At 40.9% G+C, this 18720-nt stretch overlaps 1 protein-coding gene across 4 annotated transcripts in view; it reads left to right on the top strand.

The window, feature by feature from the left end:
- The window catches only part of tcf12 (transcription factor 12), a 92455-nt gene that overhangs the window by 48585 nt on the left and 25150 nt on the right, over nucleotides 1-18720 (top strand). For 3 of the 4 annotated variants that reach the window (XM_078283005.1, XM_078283020.1, XM_078283010.1), the window contains 2 exons: nucleotides 3767-3899; nucleotides 5545-5597. In XM_078283005.1, the coding sequence (XP_078139131.1) occupies nucleotides 3767-3899; nucleotides 5545-5597 (186 nt within the window). Of the gene's footprint in view, nucleotides 1-3766; nucleotides 3900-5544; nucleotides 5598-16831; nucleotides 17035-18720 lie in introns of those variants that run through there. The other variant, XM_078283015.1, reaches the window with a different exon arrangement.

Genomic DNA, 18720 nt, shown 5'->3' with positions numbered 1-18720 from the left:
AAGAATGATAAAAACTAATCTAATCATGCTAATGATCTTTGGCCATGTTTTTAAATGCCCCCTTCCAATATACAGACTGCTTAACATAAAGAGCTTAACAACATGGCAGATCAATGATTTGTAGCCAGCATGGAATGTAGTTATACAAAATAAAGAATTTTGGTTATCTTTAATCTTACCATGGACCATATAGCCTACTGTTATACAAGCCTGCTTCACCGGCCTAAACATGACACTTTAGTGGCTGTATGGAATTCGATCAAGCAAAGCAATGGAGTAAAATAATTAATTTCTTAGGCAAGTTTTTACAAGTTTCATTTAACTAAGATGTGTCACAGGCCTAAATACAACACATCAAAGGCTGCAGGGATTTTAGCTATAGGCCTGTAGAGATTGTTCTCTAAGCTATTTGCTCCCAACAGACAACCTGGTAGCTTTTCTTTGATTGAAAGTCCGAGATTGGAGTGCAGGTCTGTAAGCTGGGACCTTTGGGATGTTTTTGATCTTTAGAACATTTGTTCATGCAAAAAGGTGCTTGCAAACATGCTCAGCAACCAGCAGCCTTAAGCTCGAGCTGTGGTATCTATTCAAACTTGGTCATTCATTCAACTCTACCCTTAGTATACTGGCACACTCCACATGAACTGCAGGTGAATTTAAAAAAAATTGCAAACCTGAATTTCTGAACCTCAGCGTCAGCAAATCTCCTGCTAAATTCTGCTTTTTATATTTTCAGCTGAGTGAGATGAGAGGAAATCTGTAGAAACTGCAGAGATCCAAAGGTTTAGTAGTACTATTACTAATGACTACAAAGTCTTTCAGCTGTGAGAGTATGATTATCCGATTCCTGTATGACAGGTTGCTCCCTCCTCAGAATAAGGTGCAAAGTGCCTCTCCAATTGATACTTGGGTGAAAGAAACTAATCCAGAGGTGTTCACAGGCCAGGTCACAGTCAATCACAAGCTGCCAAACACAGAAACCTTGCCATCTCCGGGTCTCTCAAAGCTTTAATACTTGTAGAAAGGATTGGTATTTCATTTAATCTGTGTGGCTCCTCAGTGGTTTCTTCCTGCATATCTTCCAAAAAAAGAAGCTTGACCCAATGTTGCTGCAAGGATTCAATATCATTGAACAAAGGCAACAGTAGAAGTAGGTCTTTTGTGCCTTGTCAATGCTGTGGCATCAGTGACAGGTTGTCACTTTACAGAACCTGTTTCTCCCCCAATTTTTTTTTTTTTTAGTGAATTCGTATTACAGCTGACTTTGACAGGCTTTGATGGCCCAAGTTAGAGAAATAATGATTTGCATCTGTTTTGTAGTTCCCCTCACATACGTTTCAGGGGATAATCTTATTTTTTTGGAATTTGTTAGCACCTGTGTTAGGATTGTTGATCAAAGCTGTGTCTCTAACCTCTGCTAGAAAGGTCACTGATTGCAATGTCAATCCTCATCCTGCAAAGGGTCCAAGGGACATGTAAGGCAAGCTTGCAAGCCAAGTACTACCCATCCCTCTGAGTTACACTCGCTCACCCGATCCCTGACTCTCCATTTAAGGTCTGCAGCCGATTAGCCTCATAAGACCGGGCTCTTAATTGGCCTCTTAACCCAGTTTGCTGGGGGTGTAGAGGTCAAATGGATATTGGTGATAGGATGACATGATGAGCTTTCAGAGGCTGCCACAGTCTCCCGTGACACAGACTAAACATGAGCAGCATCACAGAACGCCAGGAGCAGCGCTAAACAAGGCCCATCTGACACAGTGTTGTGGTAGCTCTCTGACATCCTGTACTTTTCCTACACTAATTTGAGTTGTTTCCCAGAGATGAGACATGCAGCCAGCAGCCAGGCGACCTATTGACTATATTGCGGGAAAGTGACAGTTTATATTAAGTTATTGAATTGTCTTTTGGGGGTTTCTTCAGATTTTCACTTGTCCTGCAGAAGAATTTACTTATGCAATTTGGAAAAATTATTTCTATGTAAAAAAAAAAAATATCCACTGCAAACATTTTTCAAGTTAATTGGTCTGCAAAACATTACAGAAAACATCAATTGTAAAATGTTAAAACCATAACACTGAGAGGTAAAGATAACTAAACAATTGAATCATAGAATTTCATCTGTCATCGTTATCATTTAGATTTCTAATGTATTAATAGGCCAGAACTGCAGTTGAATGTAGATTGCATAATTTTGAAACAACCAGTTTGACTAAAGACCTCAGACTAGACTATGCAGACTAAAAGCCAGACACAGAAACCGGCTGACAGAACAGGATACATAGATTGAGGTGATCAGTCCATCAGCTCAGAATCCTCTTCACTCTCCACAAAAACTCAATATCAAAGCTCTATAATTGTTCATTTTAAACTGGAGTCCACATTATAAATGATCGAACGTACCAGTGGCCAATTTCTGGACACATTTGGCCAATTTTACACATCCTTCGGCCAAATCTGATAGACACACTCTTTGATATGAGATTTCACTTTTAGAATGAAAGAGAGAGAGAGGATGGGAAACAGACTGGTTCTCTGTCTCACTGATGCACTGTGGTGCAGAGTACATACTGTGTGTGTGTGTGTGTGTGTGGTGTTGGTTGTTGCTACATTACAAAGATTCTTTTGCTGTATTTAAAAAATGAACTCGATAGGATGAGAAATAGAGGAAGATGGGTAAAAACGAGCAGGTTAGTGGCCTCTCTGGTGTTGTCTCGGTGCACAGTATACGCTCTGTAGTCTACAGGAGTGTATTTCTGTGACAGTGGTTGCTGTTGCTGGTAGGCCAGTGGTATAAATCTATAAAAATAGATCTCTAGATTTTTTAAATATGGGCTTCGTCACAAACACAAATCTATGCAAAGCATGACAAGTCTAAGCAGAAGTGGAGGAAAGGGAAATCACTTGGTCAGACTGGTTGGGTCTGTGGAGTTCATGAGAGCTGCATTGTATGTTGTTATCTAAATAATAAACAGATAACCTCAGAAAGCATGTTAGCATCACAGTAGCTAGCTTGTTAGCATCACAGAAGCTAGCTTGCCAGCATAGGCCTGTTTTATCAATACAGAAACAAATACAACTCATGAGTATTATGGAAGCATAATAATCTAGGAAAGCACATTTGTATTCATTTAGTTGTTATATGTCACACACGGTTATACACGGCTGCATAATCATCAAACATGGGTTTTTGTTGATTGTTGTTTATTTCTCTGTTCAATCTATTCAAATAATGAAGGACTTGATATTTTATTGTGTGTGTGTGTATATATCTATTATTGTTATATTTTAGTTTAATTTTTATTGACATTTCATTTTGTGTGCTCCATATCTTGGCTCAGGTAGTAAAGTATCCTAATCTAGTAACTTTATTTAACCTTCATTTTACCAGGCAAGTCATTTAAAATCAAATTTTTATTTCCACGGATGGCCTGACTTTAACTTTAAGCTAATGAGGCCAGCATTGGCCTCATTATGTCGTATATGACTTGTCGTGTGTTTAAGTCTTAACCAGTGACAATGTAATATCGTCACATCGCCCACCTCTGATTCAAAATGAGGCAAACCCTCTTTTTTCAGACAGAGCACTTCTTTCTTGAGAATGAATCTTCCTTAATAGCCTCATTGATAAAATGTAGTTGACAGCGCATGAAATCACTGGCAGACTATACAAGATCATTGTTATTGCAAACAAGACTGAAATTAACACACACAGCCGCTGTTGTCCACTTTTTTTAAGCGTTTGTGTATTTGTTTTCTCTTTCAGTCTACTCTAAGGCCGGACATCGGGATGGCGAGTCCCAGCTCTGTGGCTCCGTCGGGGAAGCCGGCTGCTCCGTTCTACTCCTACACTGGGGCCAATCCCAGAAGACGCTCTCTACCAGACCCCACTCCCATTGGTCAGTGCCATCTCAGGGACTATACTGACACAAAATGACCTAAAAATTAGAATCTAGTTTTCTTCAAAAATGTATTTTCTCTAATTTCTCCTCAGGGATGAATATAGTCTTTAGTTAGCTAACTAATCTTAATGAAAAGACGTTCTATATTGGTCAACGAAAATGTCTTAACCAGTCAGAAATGAGAACTAACCAGTCATCCCAGTTGTGAGTAAAAACTGTGGCATACTTGGGCAGTAATGGTCAGGACTAAATGCAGGTTGGACAGGGAGTACTGCAGTATGTGAGAGCCAGAATCAGTGTTACACAGGTCTGTTGCAGAGCCAAGTGGCTCCAATATGATTTGTGTTAAAAGTATCTGAAATCCAAATCAAATTGTATAAAATGGAAATCTAATTTCCTCAGAATGCTTTAAATTGCCAGGATACGTTTTGGAAAATACAGTTCAACTAACTGTGGGGCTGAATAGCACTTGGAATAGCCTGGTTTATCCTGGACTCCCTGACTTTATGATCTTCACAATGAAGTTACTTAAAGGAAGGATGGAAGACATAGGCCTGTTCCCACAGCAAATACCCATTTACATGGAAAGCTACCCAAAGTATAACATACTATAAACTAGATATGACCAAATCAAAGCTTGGACACTTCTCTCCTTAAAAGTTCTACAAAATGCTTATATTTGGACCCCAGATGCTATTATATATGAAAAATTGTACCTTTAAATGTCAGATTCATGTTCTAATTTATTTAGAAAGGGTGATCAAAACAATCTAATCGTTTTTATATTTTCAAGGAAGGCCACTCCACAAATGTCATTATACATAAGGGAAAATATGGCTCTATAAAAATGGTGATGTCACGCTACGTCTTATATTTCTGCACCTTTGAATCAAAACAAAAAGGCCTATTTCAAGTAATCTAGTTATGGGCATAATTTAATACAATTTTGATTACACTAACCATGATGAATATATTTGTGATTACTAAAAGAGGAAGAACAATTTACAACCGCAGGTTTCTAGGTTTTTTCTTTGAGAAAATATTTCTCTTATGTATGAACATATTCAAATTTCAATAGCTTATGAACTGGAGGTCATATAAGACAAATATTTTCTCAGATATTTAAGAAAGTGGTTGTAAACTGTTTTTCCTCTTCCAGTAATCACAAATATATTCATTAATGTGCTTTGCAAGTTACTGAAGGTGGAAAAACAAATTTCTAACATCAAGCTAACGTTGCTCTGGTTACGTACAATCCACAGTACAATGCAACAAGTTCACACCCTCTGGAGGTATAGACGAGTATATATAAGAATAGATGGTTGAGGTTGAGGGAAAGTGGGAACAACAGAAAGGTAAATTACAACATTTCATCACAAAATAACTCCGGGAATACATTAAACATCACAGATTGATGATGTATAACAGAGTAAGAGTACCTGAGGATGGATTTTTCCTTTTAAAGCTTGCTTGCGTGGCAGTCGTAATTCATTAACAAATAAAGGTTTTCAATGATTTTTGTTGATGAAACCAGTGTCTGGAAAAACAAAGAGTTACGGTTGGTTTACAGCCCATTTCTAGTTGTTTCTAGTTGTTTCCTTTTTGCTGGTGAGTGAATAGATGTGCTTTTATCTTTCCACAGATCCTGTACAAACAAAGAAAGTTCGCAAGGTCCCTCCTGGCCTGCCTTCATCTGTGAGTGGAAGATCATCTACCTCTCATATAAATAGATTTCACAGTGAGCTTACTGAAGCACACACACATCTATGCGCACACACACACACACACACACACACACACAGCACTCGCACACAAAGAGCGCTCTTGACATCACTACCACACATCTTGGATGGGAATTCACTTGTTTTTGTGGGCCCTTGAAAGATCTGCTGTGTAGTGACACCAGTGGTGCCTTGTTAATATACGAAGGCGTTTTTGTTTTTCTTTTTTCCCCCAAAGTTTTGACGTTGCATGCTTGAGTGTTTTTAAATATTTGTGTATGTGGTTTCAGTGTTAATGTTAGTGTGGAAATGTCTCTTCTTATGTCTAAGAAGTGTGCTTGTGCATTTTTTATTTTTTTTTGTTGGTGCGTACATGTGCGTGTGCGCGAATGTGCATGCGTGTGCGTTTGCGTGCGAGCGTACACATGTGTACCTCGAGGTGATTGATTTTCAGCGCTGCCCTGTCACAGTCTGGCCTCCTCATAGCCTCTCCTGGGAGAAGGGACGCAGAGAGCAGAGCTGTCAGAGCGGATCCCCAGCTCTGCTCTTTTGATGTTTAATTAGTCATTATGTAGCCGAACAGGAGGACAGACAGAGATTAATAGCACAGAATCTCTGAAATTTCTATTGGTAATGATCCCGGTGGAGCAGAAACCATTAGGATGCAGAGAAGTGTGGAGCTCAGCTTGCGCTCGCCTGGACGGGGGGGTGTGGGAGTTCATTAATATGCATAAATCACTAAGTCAGATGTTCATTGTTAAAACCCTAGTGGATTGGCAAAGGTTTAAGCCTTGCCTTAAATTCCTAGTACTGGTACCAGTGAAGTTTTTTTTTTAATAAGAAGCAACTGGTTTACCAAAATCCCTCCCTTCTCTGTTCTTTTGTTAAACAAAAAAAGGGATTTTTTTTTTTTTTTTAGATGAGGGACTCAGAGACTGGATTTGCCTTTTCGGAGCTGTGATAATCGTCACCTCTGTTGCTGTTACGCTGAAATCAAATATGGAACAGGCCACGGGACATAAAAGGCTGGGATGCGTTTTTGTTTCTGGATTTGTATTTGAATGCAAGTTTGTCAGAGCATGGGGGGAGAGAGGCAGGCTCTGGCAGCATGAGGAACGTGCGCTGCCTTCCTCTTAAGTAAGTGATATATTGGGGGTCTTGTCAGAGAGAGGGAGGGAGGCGAAGAACGGTTGCCTCGCGGGTTACATCTCTTTGTTGTGTAAATGGACGCTGGGCTTTTATTTGTCAGTACTTAACACATGGGCGCAGGTGCGGTTCTGTGACTCATAAGAGTACAATCAAGCAGTACAATACTAGATGGGGAAAAACAGTGACAGAGCATGGGATAAAATACAGCTTCTTCTTGTCACTCAGTGCTGCTCAGAAGATAAAGCCTGGAGCTTGGAGGAATTATCCCAGTTAGTCTTTGATCCCATTTGAAAGAATAAAGATGGCGGCGTTGAATAAAGGGGTATAGGTCTCTTATAACCTGCTGTCAGAGAAAGGAAAACATAAAGCCAGTTTTACAGATAGGTGCTGTATGGGGAGAAGGGGGAGTGGGTGGTTGTCTGGCAGCTTTTCGGAGGTGTAAGGATATTGGTGTTGGACTGGTGGGAGGAAGGGTGCCATGAACTATTGAATGGTGTAAAGGGGCTGCTTATGGCCCTTAAAAAGTTGTATAGTGACTGTCGCTGAGTGTGAATGTGTGTGAAGGCGGTTATCAGCCGAGACCTGTGTTGGTGGTGCTGGCATCGACATGGCAGGTAGCGGCGGTGGTGTTAAGAAGTGTTGAGGTGAAGGCGCACCTGGAGTCAGAGCTGCTCCGCCAGAGGCAGCTGTGTGAAGAGCCTGCGGCGTACCTGTAATGCAGGAATGCAGCTGCAGATGCTACTGAAAGCTTTTGCTTGTGTAAGCACCAGAGCCCCACCAGAGACCTGAATAGCTGCTTGATAAAAAAAATAAAAAAATAAAAAAAATCAACACAATGCTTCCTATCATTATTTCTACTGCTGGGAATTCTCTTATTTATTTATTTCGGTCTCAAATCCCCTTTTTCCTCGAGCTTGTATTCTCCCCGCTCGGTCTAAAAATAGATTTAGGAGTTTTAAATCAGATGGGTAATGTAAGTTGCAAATCCAAGCATGATGTGTGTGTACACTACATGATGGAATTGAATCAAAATATTTATGGGAGCACATCCTCTGTGCATTTAGGCTCTGACACTGCAGTCCAGCAGGATGTGAAGGCTATCTAGAGAGGCCAGCTGGTGATTGCAAACATTTAAATGTTTATAGGCCTTTTTCATCTTATATACAGACGCCCCCCTCCCTCCACCACACACATACTTCCCTCTGTGGTCTGCTAGGTGTGTGCTTGCAGTCATGGATATGCTGTAGTTGTGGTTGTAAGTGTGTGATGTGCATGCCCAACAAATCCTTATTCTTCACCATTATTTTAAGCAGCTGTTTAACCTAGTTTTTTTCAGCCTCGCCAAATGCGGCGTGTGTTGAAAATGTTGTAAAACGTGGCTGGCCCAGAAAAAATATCAAATCTATGCTACCAAATTAAAATACAGCTTATAGCCTTGTGTGACAGATACACATCTTCAAAGACCTCAAACCTGCAGCATGAAAGCGTTTACTATTTTTTTTTTTTTTTTTTTTTTTTTTTTTTTTTTTACAGTAGACACCTTGGCTATAATTGGCTCCATGCATTATTCCACTGTATAAACTGAGCGGTGCTGAGAGCGAAGGACAGAGCATGTTGTCATTGGACAGACAGGCTGCTACGCTGAGGGACGCTGACGGGCAGCTGTGTGGGCACCTGTCTGACAGGAGGAGAGAGAGAGAGAGGGAGAGAGCGAGAGGGAGAGAGAGAGAGAGACAGCGCTGTGGCTTGTGGGGAAAAGTTGTATCTTGTAGGATATTTATGGGAAGCTGCAAGGGCATGGTGTGTACGTGTGTGTGTGTGTTTGTGTGTGCGTGTCTGTTTGTATGTGTAAATAGGTTTTTCTTTATTTTTTCTTCTTCTTACAAACCCTTGTCAGAGGCACAACGGCTTGATGTGACACTTCCTCCCTGGCTGTGGTGACGGTAGGGCTGGAGGATGAGAGAAAGAAAGTGGCGGGTTGAGCAGGGGGAGAATCAGCTCCCTTCAGGGACTTTTGCAAGCGAGAACCCTGAGTGTGGATGACAAAAAAGATTGACATTTGCTTTTGACAGATCACTCACACACCCTTGTTTCTGAGAGATTTGTACTGTGGGAGCTGTAAGAGAGGAAGTCTGCTTTAGGCTCTGAATCTTAAGACCCAGAATTTTTCCTTGCAGCGCTGTCTGGTGCATGACATTCAGAGGATATATTCTCTCTCTCTCTCTCTCTCTCTCTCTCTATCTATCTCTATCTCTCTCTCCCTCTCTGTCTCTCTCTTTTTCTTCATCTCTCTTTAACAGTTCAAAGACAGTAGTGATCATAGTATCGTACTATAATAGCAATGTTCCTGTTGCTCAGAGAGCAGCTAATTTTTGCCCCTTTCTTTGAACCACAGCAGGTCAAGACTTGGCAAATGGGGCTTGGTGAAAAGACTTTGGATGAAATGCATCAGCAAAGCCCTATGTAAACAGCCAGAGACCAGGATCACCCCAGGCCTTTTAGGGTCTCTAAGCAAAAGTTGATTTTTGGGCCACAAAGCTGATGATTATATAATCAATCTAGATAATGTAGTTGATCAAATCACAGGCCGGTGTTGTATGACAAAAAGTTGTTTTTCAAAGAAAATCTCTCTGTTTACAGTTTTATATATTCATATTTTCCCATTACTCTGTGTCGTGTTTTCCCATACTAGAGTTGTTGCTATACTAACAATTGCTTTTAAAGGAAGATGACACTGGGAGGGTTAATGGACATGAACACGCTTAACCATGCCTATATATTCAATAACAGCCTAGATTGTGCTCCAGTTTTGCTAGAAACGGTGTTGGGAGAAACAGAGTAGCAGCCTCCATGAAATTGTTTAAGGTAGTAAGTTTTACATCATGCCTTGCACTACATTAAGCACTAGACACCCCTAGTCCAATGGCATTATGTCAGGGTGCAACTAAGTCAAAAAAGGGGCGCAGCCAACCCAGATAGGTGAGGAGAGAAAAACATTAGTTGAATATCAAATCCAAGAATGCCAAATTGATTCTTTATGGAGAAAAATCTTCTCAAGTTGTCTTGAAACTGCAACTGTGTTATGATTGCCAGGCCGACTCTCTGTCTCTGCGAGCTGTACTTAATGTATTTTGGAAAACAATAGGAGCCACTGACTTCGAGGAGGTCGGCAAACCTACAGTAGAACAGACAGTTGTAGCTTCTGACTGTGGCAAACACATCGGTGGGTTCAGTATTTCCATGGGAAATAATGACGATAGGAAAATCAAAGCATCTGGATCATACCTGATCTGAAGACATTTGTGTTTCATTCTAACAAACTGTTATAATATAAGACATTTTTCTACCATATCCCTTCAAGATGTGCACTGATAATTTTTCAGAACCAGTGTGAGTGCCAAGTACTTTATTAAGTACACTGGCTGATGCGCCTAGTATTGGCCTGTTATAAAACAATTACAGGAAGAAATGCTTCATTTGATCAAAATATGCACTGAAAATTGTGTAATAGTCCTCAATCTAATAAAAGAAAATGATAATCATAATAAAATAGAAAATGAACAGAATGTTCTTTCCACTTCACAGACAACATTTCAGCATTTTTATGTTGGTTCGCCTACCAGTGTCAAGCCAGCCAGAATAACGTCCTTGTTGGTGTCCCAGATATCTAACATTATCTATGTTGTAAATACTGTGGTTTGTTTGGAGTGAGAGGATGATAGGCTAGACCCCTGAACGAATACACAACAAGCCTTATTTATTCCTGCAGCCAACTAGCTGCAGTAGAAGTAGTAGAAATGAAAGTCGGCGATCTTATCAGACTGAGATAACGCAGACCGAGCCGCGTCCGAACCTTCAGAGAAAAGAATGGAGGGGTACAGCGACACCTTGCTTTAAAAAAGCCAAGTCACTTAGGAGGCCAGGCTGCAGAATGCAAGTGTAACTGTCACCTGAACTGTGTTAGTCTCAGTGAAACCGACAGAATGAATCAAACTGTACATGTCAGCTGTGTCAGCTCTTACATGATTTCTGTTGTTCAAACCAAGTAAAACAGGCAGGCCAATGTTCCATTGATTGCACAGCTGTTATTTTGCCTATTTATTCATTATTTGTTTATTTTATTTATTTTATTTATTCAACTTTTACTGCCAATTATGTTGTAATGCTACTGTAAATGGTTCGGTATTTATTTCAGGTAATTGCACACAGAATTGTGGTATCAGTGATCAATACATAGGTCATTTATCCAAAATGTACTGTATGTGTTAGGTATTTTTGCAGCAAAAACATAAATGAGCGGAACAAATTCAGTGTGTACTGCGCGCACACGCTCAAGTTGGTACTCCAGAACTTCCTTCAAGGTTAAGTCTGGTGTTGCCACATACTGGCTGCTTTGTTTCCCTCTCATGTAGCCACAGTTGTGTGTGCCTTTTGTGTGCTGTTTTTTTTTTTTTTTTTTTTTAATAAAATTACTTTACTGCCTTCTATTGTCACTTTTTCCCCAACACTATTAAAGAATAGAAAGCGTATTCACATTAAAATGATTATTCTCAGGTGATTGTTTGGCAGGCATGAAGGAAACGTGACCCTAATTTGTAAGGGAATTAATATTTTCTGTCGGTGCAGCCTGTGTTTATCAGCCCATCCAGCCAGCAGGGGACGGTGTGTTGGGCTCTGACCTGACCTCAGTTAGTCGGCTCCCCAGAGATGACCTCATCAGATGGCTGATTAGATAGACACCCTTGGTTTGACTGGGATGATCCTGAACAGAGGCGCAGCCACCTCTGGGACCGTGGGCTGTGTGTTTATCTTTGTTTGGGTTGCTGAAATTTACCACTGACATTAGAGTCTGGAGATAATGGAGCAGGCAAACAAGCCAGAGGCCTGACCTCCTTTCATCTGCGAGGAGAACAAGGAGTTAAAAGGACAAAGAGCACAGAAATAATGCACAGATTAAAGTCATTACTCACATTCTGGCCTGTTGTAAATTATTCATGTAGGGCTTGCGTGAGTGTGCGGCATTAATGCAGACCTTGATTTCAGAGCGCTGGCAGGCTCAAGAACACGGCCTGTCAACAGTCACTAAGGTAGAGTGTTTGTTATTTAGAGACCGTCTAAGCCGGGCTGCTGTGACCTGGAAAGAACAGCGCTGCCTCACGTGAAGCTCATGTTGTAGCCGAGGTTCTTAACTCCAGGCCGCAGTTGTAGGTCAGAGGTTATGTGTAAGGTCAGTTGGCCTCTGATAATCCATTCAACGGCAGTAGTGCTGACAGAAACTGTTTTGGGTTGTGGGATGCCTCAGTTGGTTTCCCTCGGCTGGATCTGGCGGCTCCTTTAAAATATTGAATCGGTCAGTTAATCCGCTCTGGGCAGACCCAGTGAATTATCAGAGCATTTTAAACTTTTATAAATAGAGTTTTATGGCAACAAAAACCAAATCTGTTTTATTAAAAAAAGTATTGGTGACACTAAAATGTTTAAAAATAATGGATTTGCTTTTAGAATTGTTATAAATTATGATATATGTAGACATCACATTTCCTGCGTAATTTATTTTTTAGCACTTGTTTGAGGGAGCAATTACATGCTAATTCTAGGATGCTCTATTTGATTATGATGAAAGATTTTCTTAACTTTCATTTTTAAGTGTTTTTGTTACAGCATACACCGGATACATAAGAATGGTGCGCTGAGGATGTATGAGCCCGTCCTCGTGCTTTTCACTGATTGGTCTGTACTTGATGGGCAGGCCAACTGGATTCTCCCTCATAACCCCCTACCCTAAAACCATCTACCTGTCATACCAAAGAGTGAGTTGTTACAATTTTGTCAAGCCATGAAAATGACGTTTCTGCTGGTAAATGGATGTAAATGAACCAACAAAGAAAATGCATTTTGCACTGGTTTTATGCGGTAAGGAATTTATTAAGCCTGTACATTATTTGACATAATCATATTGAATTCAAAACCCTGGTGTCCTGTTGTTACGGGCCACTTGGCTCCTTCCCTGCACCGGCCCGGCCGTTGCTCCACTCGGTATCGACTCTTCTCCCTCCTGGCTCCCCAATGATGGAATGACCTTCCTACTGCGGTCAGAGCAGAAGCATCACTCCCCATCTTTCATTATAGGCTGAAAACTAATCTTTTCAAGGAGTTCATCTCCTCACTTTCTCCCCATTGAATGATATCTCCTCTCCTCTACTCACTAATTGCTCTAAAAGATACCTTTCTATCTCTCTCCTTAGCACATGTTCTATTTCTTTTCCTAGTACTTCACTCTTGCATGATTGTTCTGTGATCACACAGACCTGTAGCACTCACCCTGTAGCACTCCTTACTGTTGATTGCTTGCAATTCTGTTGATCTAGGAATTTGACCTTATTCCACCGTTTCACTAATTGTTGCTCTGGATAAGCAAACTCGTATGCACACATATCTATTTAGGTGAACAGGAAAGCTCCTTAGTATATTTTTAAGTTTTGGGGCTTTGAGTGTTTCTAACAAATGGTTTGAGTCAGACGTGCAAACGTAAGTAAGTTATAGTTGATAAGCATTGCCCTTTGTTTTAGTGCTGCTAGCTTGGGGTATGGCTATCTAGCTAGCTGTTAGTTTTCCAACATGCCATCACTAAGTTTTAAATGCCCAGTGAGCTTGAAGACTGCTGTGTTCAACGATGAATCTGTGTATGTGCTTGCAGGCGTGTGTGCATGAATGAATACATAAATACATTAATGATATGTACCAGAAACATGAGCAGAAACGCTAACTATGAAACATACAATTTTAAATGCCTAATGTTTAGTTTTAAAACAGGTTTGTAAAAAAAAACAGTTATACCTAAGTGCAATTTTTTAAATTTTTTTAAGCTACCAAGATTCAGAACCCTGTAATTTAATATTTGAGGGTTCACTTGAGACATAAAAAGTTCATTTAAAGAAGAGGAATTTGATTAGCTTCGCGCTTTCACTGATAGTCTCCAACTGAAGATGAACCTGTTAGTTATGTTATAAAGAACAAACAAGTGCTCATATCGGCCCACACATTTAGGTCATTTAGCATAGATTTTGGTGAGTAGATAGTTTGCTTTGATTATAGTAGCTCACACCAGCTACAGTACTAGTGTTGAGGTTGTAAACAAATATGTCAGAATTCAAATAGTTAGCTGTACAACATTAACACCTTCCAACAATAATGTTGTACAGTTTCCTTTAAGAAATTCAAAAGTGAGTTTATTTTGTGTGGTCTAATGCTACTAGACAGCAGAGTTTGACCGTAAGGAATAATTCCAGTTGAAACATTCATAACAGCACTGATTGATCGTATCAACATGCTGGAAGTCAGCTCGCCACCTGGAGGAATAGTTAATGAGGCACTAATTATTAATATTTACAAATTTAAAAATCATGCATATGTGGAGCAGTGACCTCCACCAACAAGCAGATCTGTCTTTTTGCTGTATTGGTAAGTGATTAAGGGGCGTGGCTCTCTGTAGCAGTGCTGAGTAGGCAGCTGATGAAGAGGTTACCCAAATCACTTGTTTTGACAGTAAAGGAGTAAAGGAGAGGGAAAATGTGCCAACAGCATTATACAAAGGAGGAAAAATGGTTTAATCAGGAATTAATAGCAGTGATGTACCAGACATATTAGGTGCTAATGAGTGTAATTTAGATGAATGAGCCAAAAAAAACAAAGCTTTAAAATAACATTAATATTTTATTGAATTTTAAATATTGTCCAGAATGCTTCAGCCACTGCTAGTCTTGTTAATTTAAAATGTCAGGTTGCAATGCTTTTAAAGGTTTCTTTTTCAAATGCATGATTTTTTTTGGGGGGGTGGGGAGTGGGGAGGAGGGGCTTCTTCTCTGAGATTAAGAAATCCCCCCCAGGCAACCCCCACCCTGCAAGTCTGCCCTCCCTAATTAGAACCAGAGCTTCTTACAGGAAACAATCTTCCTGTCTGATGACATCATGGCTAAATCCATGCATGAGATGGAGGTGACCTCAGCCTGTGGATTTGCTCCGTCTTTTTCAACACCCAAACAAATCCCAAGAAAAACGCCTTCTGAGGGCCGCAATGTGATTAGGGATGGGTGGTGCGGACAGGTGGATGGAGCTTCATCAGCCAGACTGATGCGGACTCTTTCATAATATTTGGGCTGTCGCCTGTGTGTTGATGGCTGATGAGGAGACGACTTCTGATGCTGTTTTAGACCAGAAGGGGAAGGGCTTCTGTCTTTGTATTTTAATAGACTACAATTTAGGGTGGATCTACTACTCATCAAATGTTTAATTCAGGAGAGCAGGCCTTTTTTAAGTTTCTTGAATCTATTGGAAATTGTCAAAGCTTTCATTTAATTGTTTTATGACTATGCCACTATGTCTTATCTATTGTTATGAAGTGTGTTTGCTATTTTTCTATTCTTCTTTCTATTTTACTGTAGCTAGAGGTGCTGCTGCTGTCTTGGCCAGGTCTGACATGTAAAAGATTGATCTCAATGGGACTAACCTTGATACATAAAGTTTAATAGAATTAAAACGTCCCACTACTTGAACTACATCGGCATTCACACAGAGAGAGTGTGTCTAGTACATAGTCAGTACACAGAAATGGGCTTCATGCCGACACTGTCCTGAATAAACCAGCACTGGTATGGTTAGCGTGCATACTTTCCCAAATTAATGCCTATCTCTCCCTGCTTTCATGTATTTTCCTCTCAACACGGCGCTCTATGTCTGGACTTGTTTTGGACCCTTCAAACACACTTCTATCATGACAATTTTCCTTAAAGCATCAACTTGAAACAGGGCCAGATATAAAGCGGTAACAGCATGTAGAGCCAGTGCTTTGGAAGAGTTTAAAAGAGTCCCGGAGAAGAAAGGGGGGGATAAATAATAACAGTACTAAAGGAAAAACATAATAAAAGCCCAGTTTTCTTAGGGAAGTGGGGGGCTTTCATCTTTCTATAACAATAATGGTCTCAATGAGTACACAGGCCTGTGTTTAGTCCAGGAAGCTTCCACTGGTAGACATGAAAGGCTGCAGTCAGACGGTACGGACCGGGCTCTCGGTGGAATATGGTATCTATCCTCTCCTCTCCTCTCCCCTTTGCTCCCTCCTCCCACATGATAAAGGTAACGGGGAGCAGTGTGGCTGGCAGTGACAGTAAACCATGGTAAAATGGCTGTCCATGTCTTGCTTTCCCCCCGGTGCTCCCCCTGTCTGAGGCCCCCAGGGTTTAGGAAATGGAGCATTATTTTCCTGTTGCCTGACGTCACGGGCCAGCCCCTTTGCAGCTGTTGCATGCTTTACAACTCTCTCTGTTTACAGTCACTTCTCCACTGAAGCTTTCACTCTGCCAACACTGAAAGTCTCATTTATCTTCTATTTCCTAAATATGTCATTTCCCCTCCCCTGTGTCTTTCTTTATACCTGGATTTGTCATGTTTGACATGTTTGACATGTTTGACGTGTTTGCATGTTGAGTGTGTCCACTTTCCCTTACTGGATGCTAATTGGTGTGTGAGCTGTGTGTGGGAACAGGTTAAATTTGCTGCCAGATGGTTGTGTTGCTACAAAACCCCCATTTTACCTCACTGCCTGCAGACTCATTTAATCATTACAAAAACAAAAGATTAGCCGCTCAGGATTAAAACCTGTGTAAGGGAACAGGTTCATTGCACTTATTTATGCACTAATTTGTTTGCCGCTGAATTACACATATTAATGAAATCCCGCTTACAATGAAATGGTTTTAGTTCCAGTTTGTTGGGGATCCCCTGCAGAAAATCTGCATTTTTTATGCCTGGAATTATACTTTTTTTCTCTCTCTCTAAATCCGCTCACACATTTGTTTTCTGTCCCACCCACTTCCCTTTATCTTTTATGCACCCACCTCCTCGCTGCCTCCCTTCCCCCTCGCTCTTTTCCTCTTTGCCTCAGCACTTACGAGGCTTAAGAGGGATGTACCACGCGAGCCACTCCCTTCTGACAGCCACCCCCTCGCACAGTGTGCAGTGGTACAGTCCTGCTTTGCATAAGTTTCCTCTGAGTGGGTCCGTGCGTGGAGGGCCAGGACTGAAAGAATTATTAGTCCCTTTTGAGCGGTCTGGATGTATGTCTAGGGAGAACACTAGTGTGCTGCTGCCGTGTCTTGAAACCGTATACCTTTATCACTTTAATTGTTGAAGCTATAATGTATTGCGCCTACCCTGTCCCTGGAATGGGCAGTAACTCCTTAATGTATTACTACAACGGGAAATCGGTGAGTTATCTCTCTTCTGGGAATGTGTGTGTTAGAGAGAGAGGAGAGGGGCAAGAGAGAGAGAGTGTGTGTGTGTCTGTCTCTGTTTGTCTCTGTGTCTCTGTCTGTTTGTCTGTCTATACTTGTACCCAGCCACTGGCTTTTTCTATTTATTTATTTTTTTACAAAAATGTGTGTGTGTGTGTGCCTGCGCATGTGCGTGCATGCATGTGTCCGAGGGTCTTCTCTCTGATGGTTTTCCATTACATCAGTTACAGCTGTGTGACAGCTCCGTCCAGTGTGCAGATGAAATGTGTCATAAACTTACTTGAGCATGCTTTTGGTAACGCGCCCCAGTTGAGTTCACAAACACCTCCATGGTGTCCAGTTCAAGTTCAGGAAAAGTTATGCCGTCGCTTTTTGAAGTTCTTTTTCGTAGACAGATTAAACAGAGTGGTAGAAAAAGTTCTTGCAGCACTGAATTTATTTTTACTGGCTGGTCGCTTCAACTCTGAGACTGGGTTGAAATAATAACAAGTGGGAGTCTGGGAATGATTAAGGCAAAGAGGCTGCCTGTTGAGGTTAGACTTTCCTGTTTGCAGATTGAGCTCCAAGCACCAGTGTTGCTGTTATTCCATCTGTTTTTAATCACATCGGCATTCTTGACGCCACAGGGAGCCTAATGTGATTTCTGAACTTCTCAGTAATGACCTCTTTGATTTTTGTTTTCCTCTGAAAATGTAGTTTTCTGTGTGAGTACCTTTTTTGGTAAATACATGCATCATCGTGTGTGTATGGGGGGCGTTTTTTTGTTCCTGGATGTGAAGGAATTTAGTTTTCACTGATGTTTTGAGTGATTATGTCACAGGTGTAAGAGTGTGTCAAGATCAGTTGAGATAATAGCAGGTTTTACTTTGAATGACATGTAATACCTCTTCTGTTTACGGTAAAACTAATCTAATGGGTTTACTACTCTGCTCAAGGACACGTTCCTCTAACAATGGCTGAATGAGCTCTCCTGTGCATCTCAGTAATCCTTACGTAATGATCTTGTCATAAGCAAATTATACACAGAGATTTCCACCTGTCATTGCCTGTGCTATTTTTGCTATTATATAAAGTGAACGTGTTTAAAAGGCAGATTTAGGAAAATAAAGAGGTTGGCCTTTTTTATAATGTTGTATTGAAAAGGTCAGCTTACTCAAGCTTGTGTTTCAACTTTCCTTATGGCTCGTTACAACAGTTCCTTTCTGTTCCCACTGCACAAAAGATCACTTTGATCTTTTTCATATTAAGTATTAACAGGCTTGTGTTACAGTTGGTGATGGGGAGAAAATTGAGAGCATGTGGACAGCATGGGCAAACTTTATGATCAAAAGCAGTTGTTAAATAACCAGCACCAACTTCTTTGTTTTCCTTGCAAGGGGAAAGAAGGATGGTGTTCATTCTTAGCATCAACTTCATCCACATTAATTTGTTATAATGCAGAGTTCCATGGCAGGCTCACCATCTGGAGCACTGGGAGAATTCACAGTGGGCCGTTGGCTTGTGAGCCGGTGGCACGGAACCAATACAGATGGAGCAGCTCACTGATCTTTCTTCCGTCGCCCATTAGTGAAAAAAAAAATTAAGCAAAAGCCCTGTGGTGATTGTTAGAAGTTGCCATTTTCCTTATTTTGCCTCACGCAAAGCATCCCCTCCTGAAAT

Source organism: Centroberyx gerrardi, chromosome 1, assembly GCF_048128805.1.
Source record: "Centroberyx gerrardi isolate f3 chromosome 1, fCenGer3.hap1.cur.20231027, whole genome shotgun sequence".
Lineage (NCBI taxonomy): Eukaryota > Metazoa > Chordata > Actinopteri > Beryciformes > Berycidae > Centroberyx > Centroberyx gerrardi.
The sequence above is the reverse complement of the archived record's forward strand: the minus strand, read 5'-3'. Positions and strand labels throughout refer to the sequence as shown.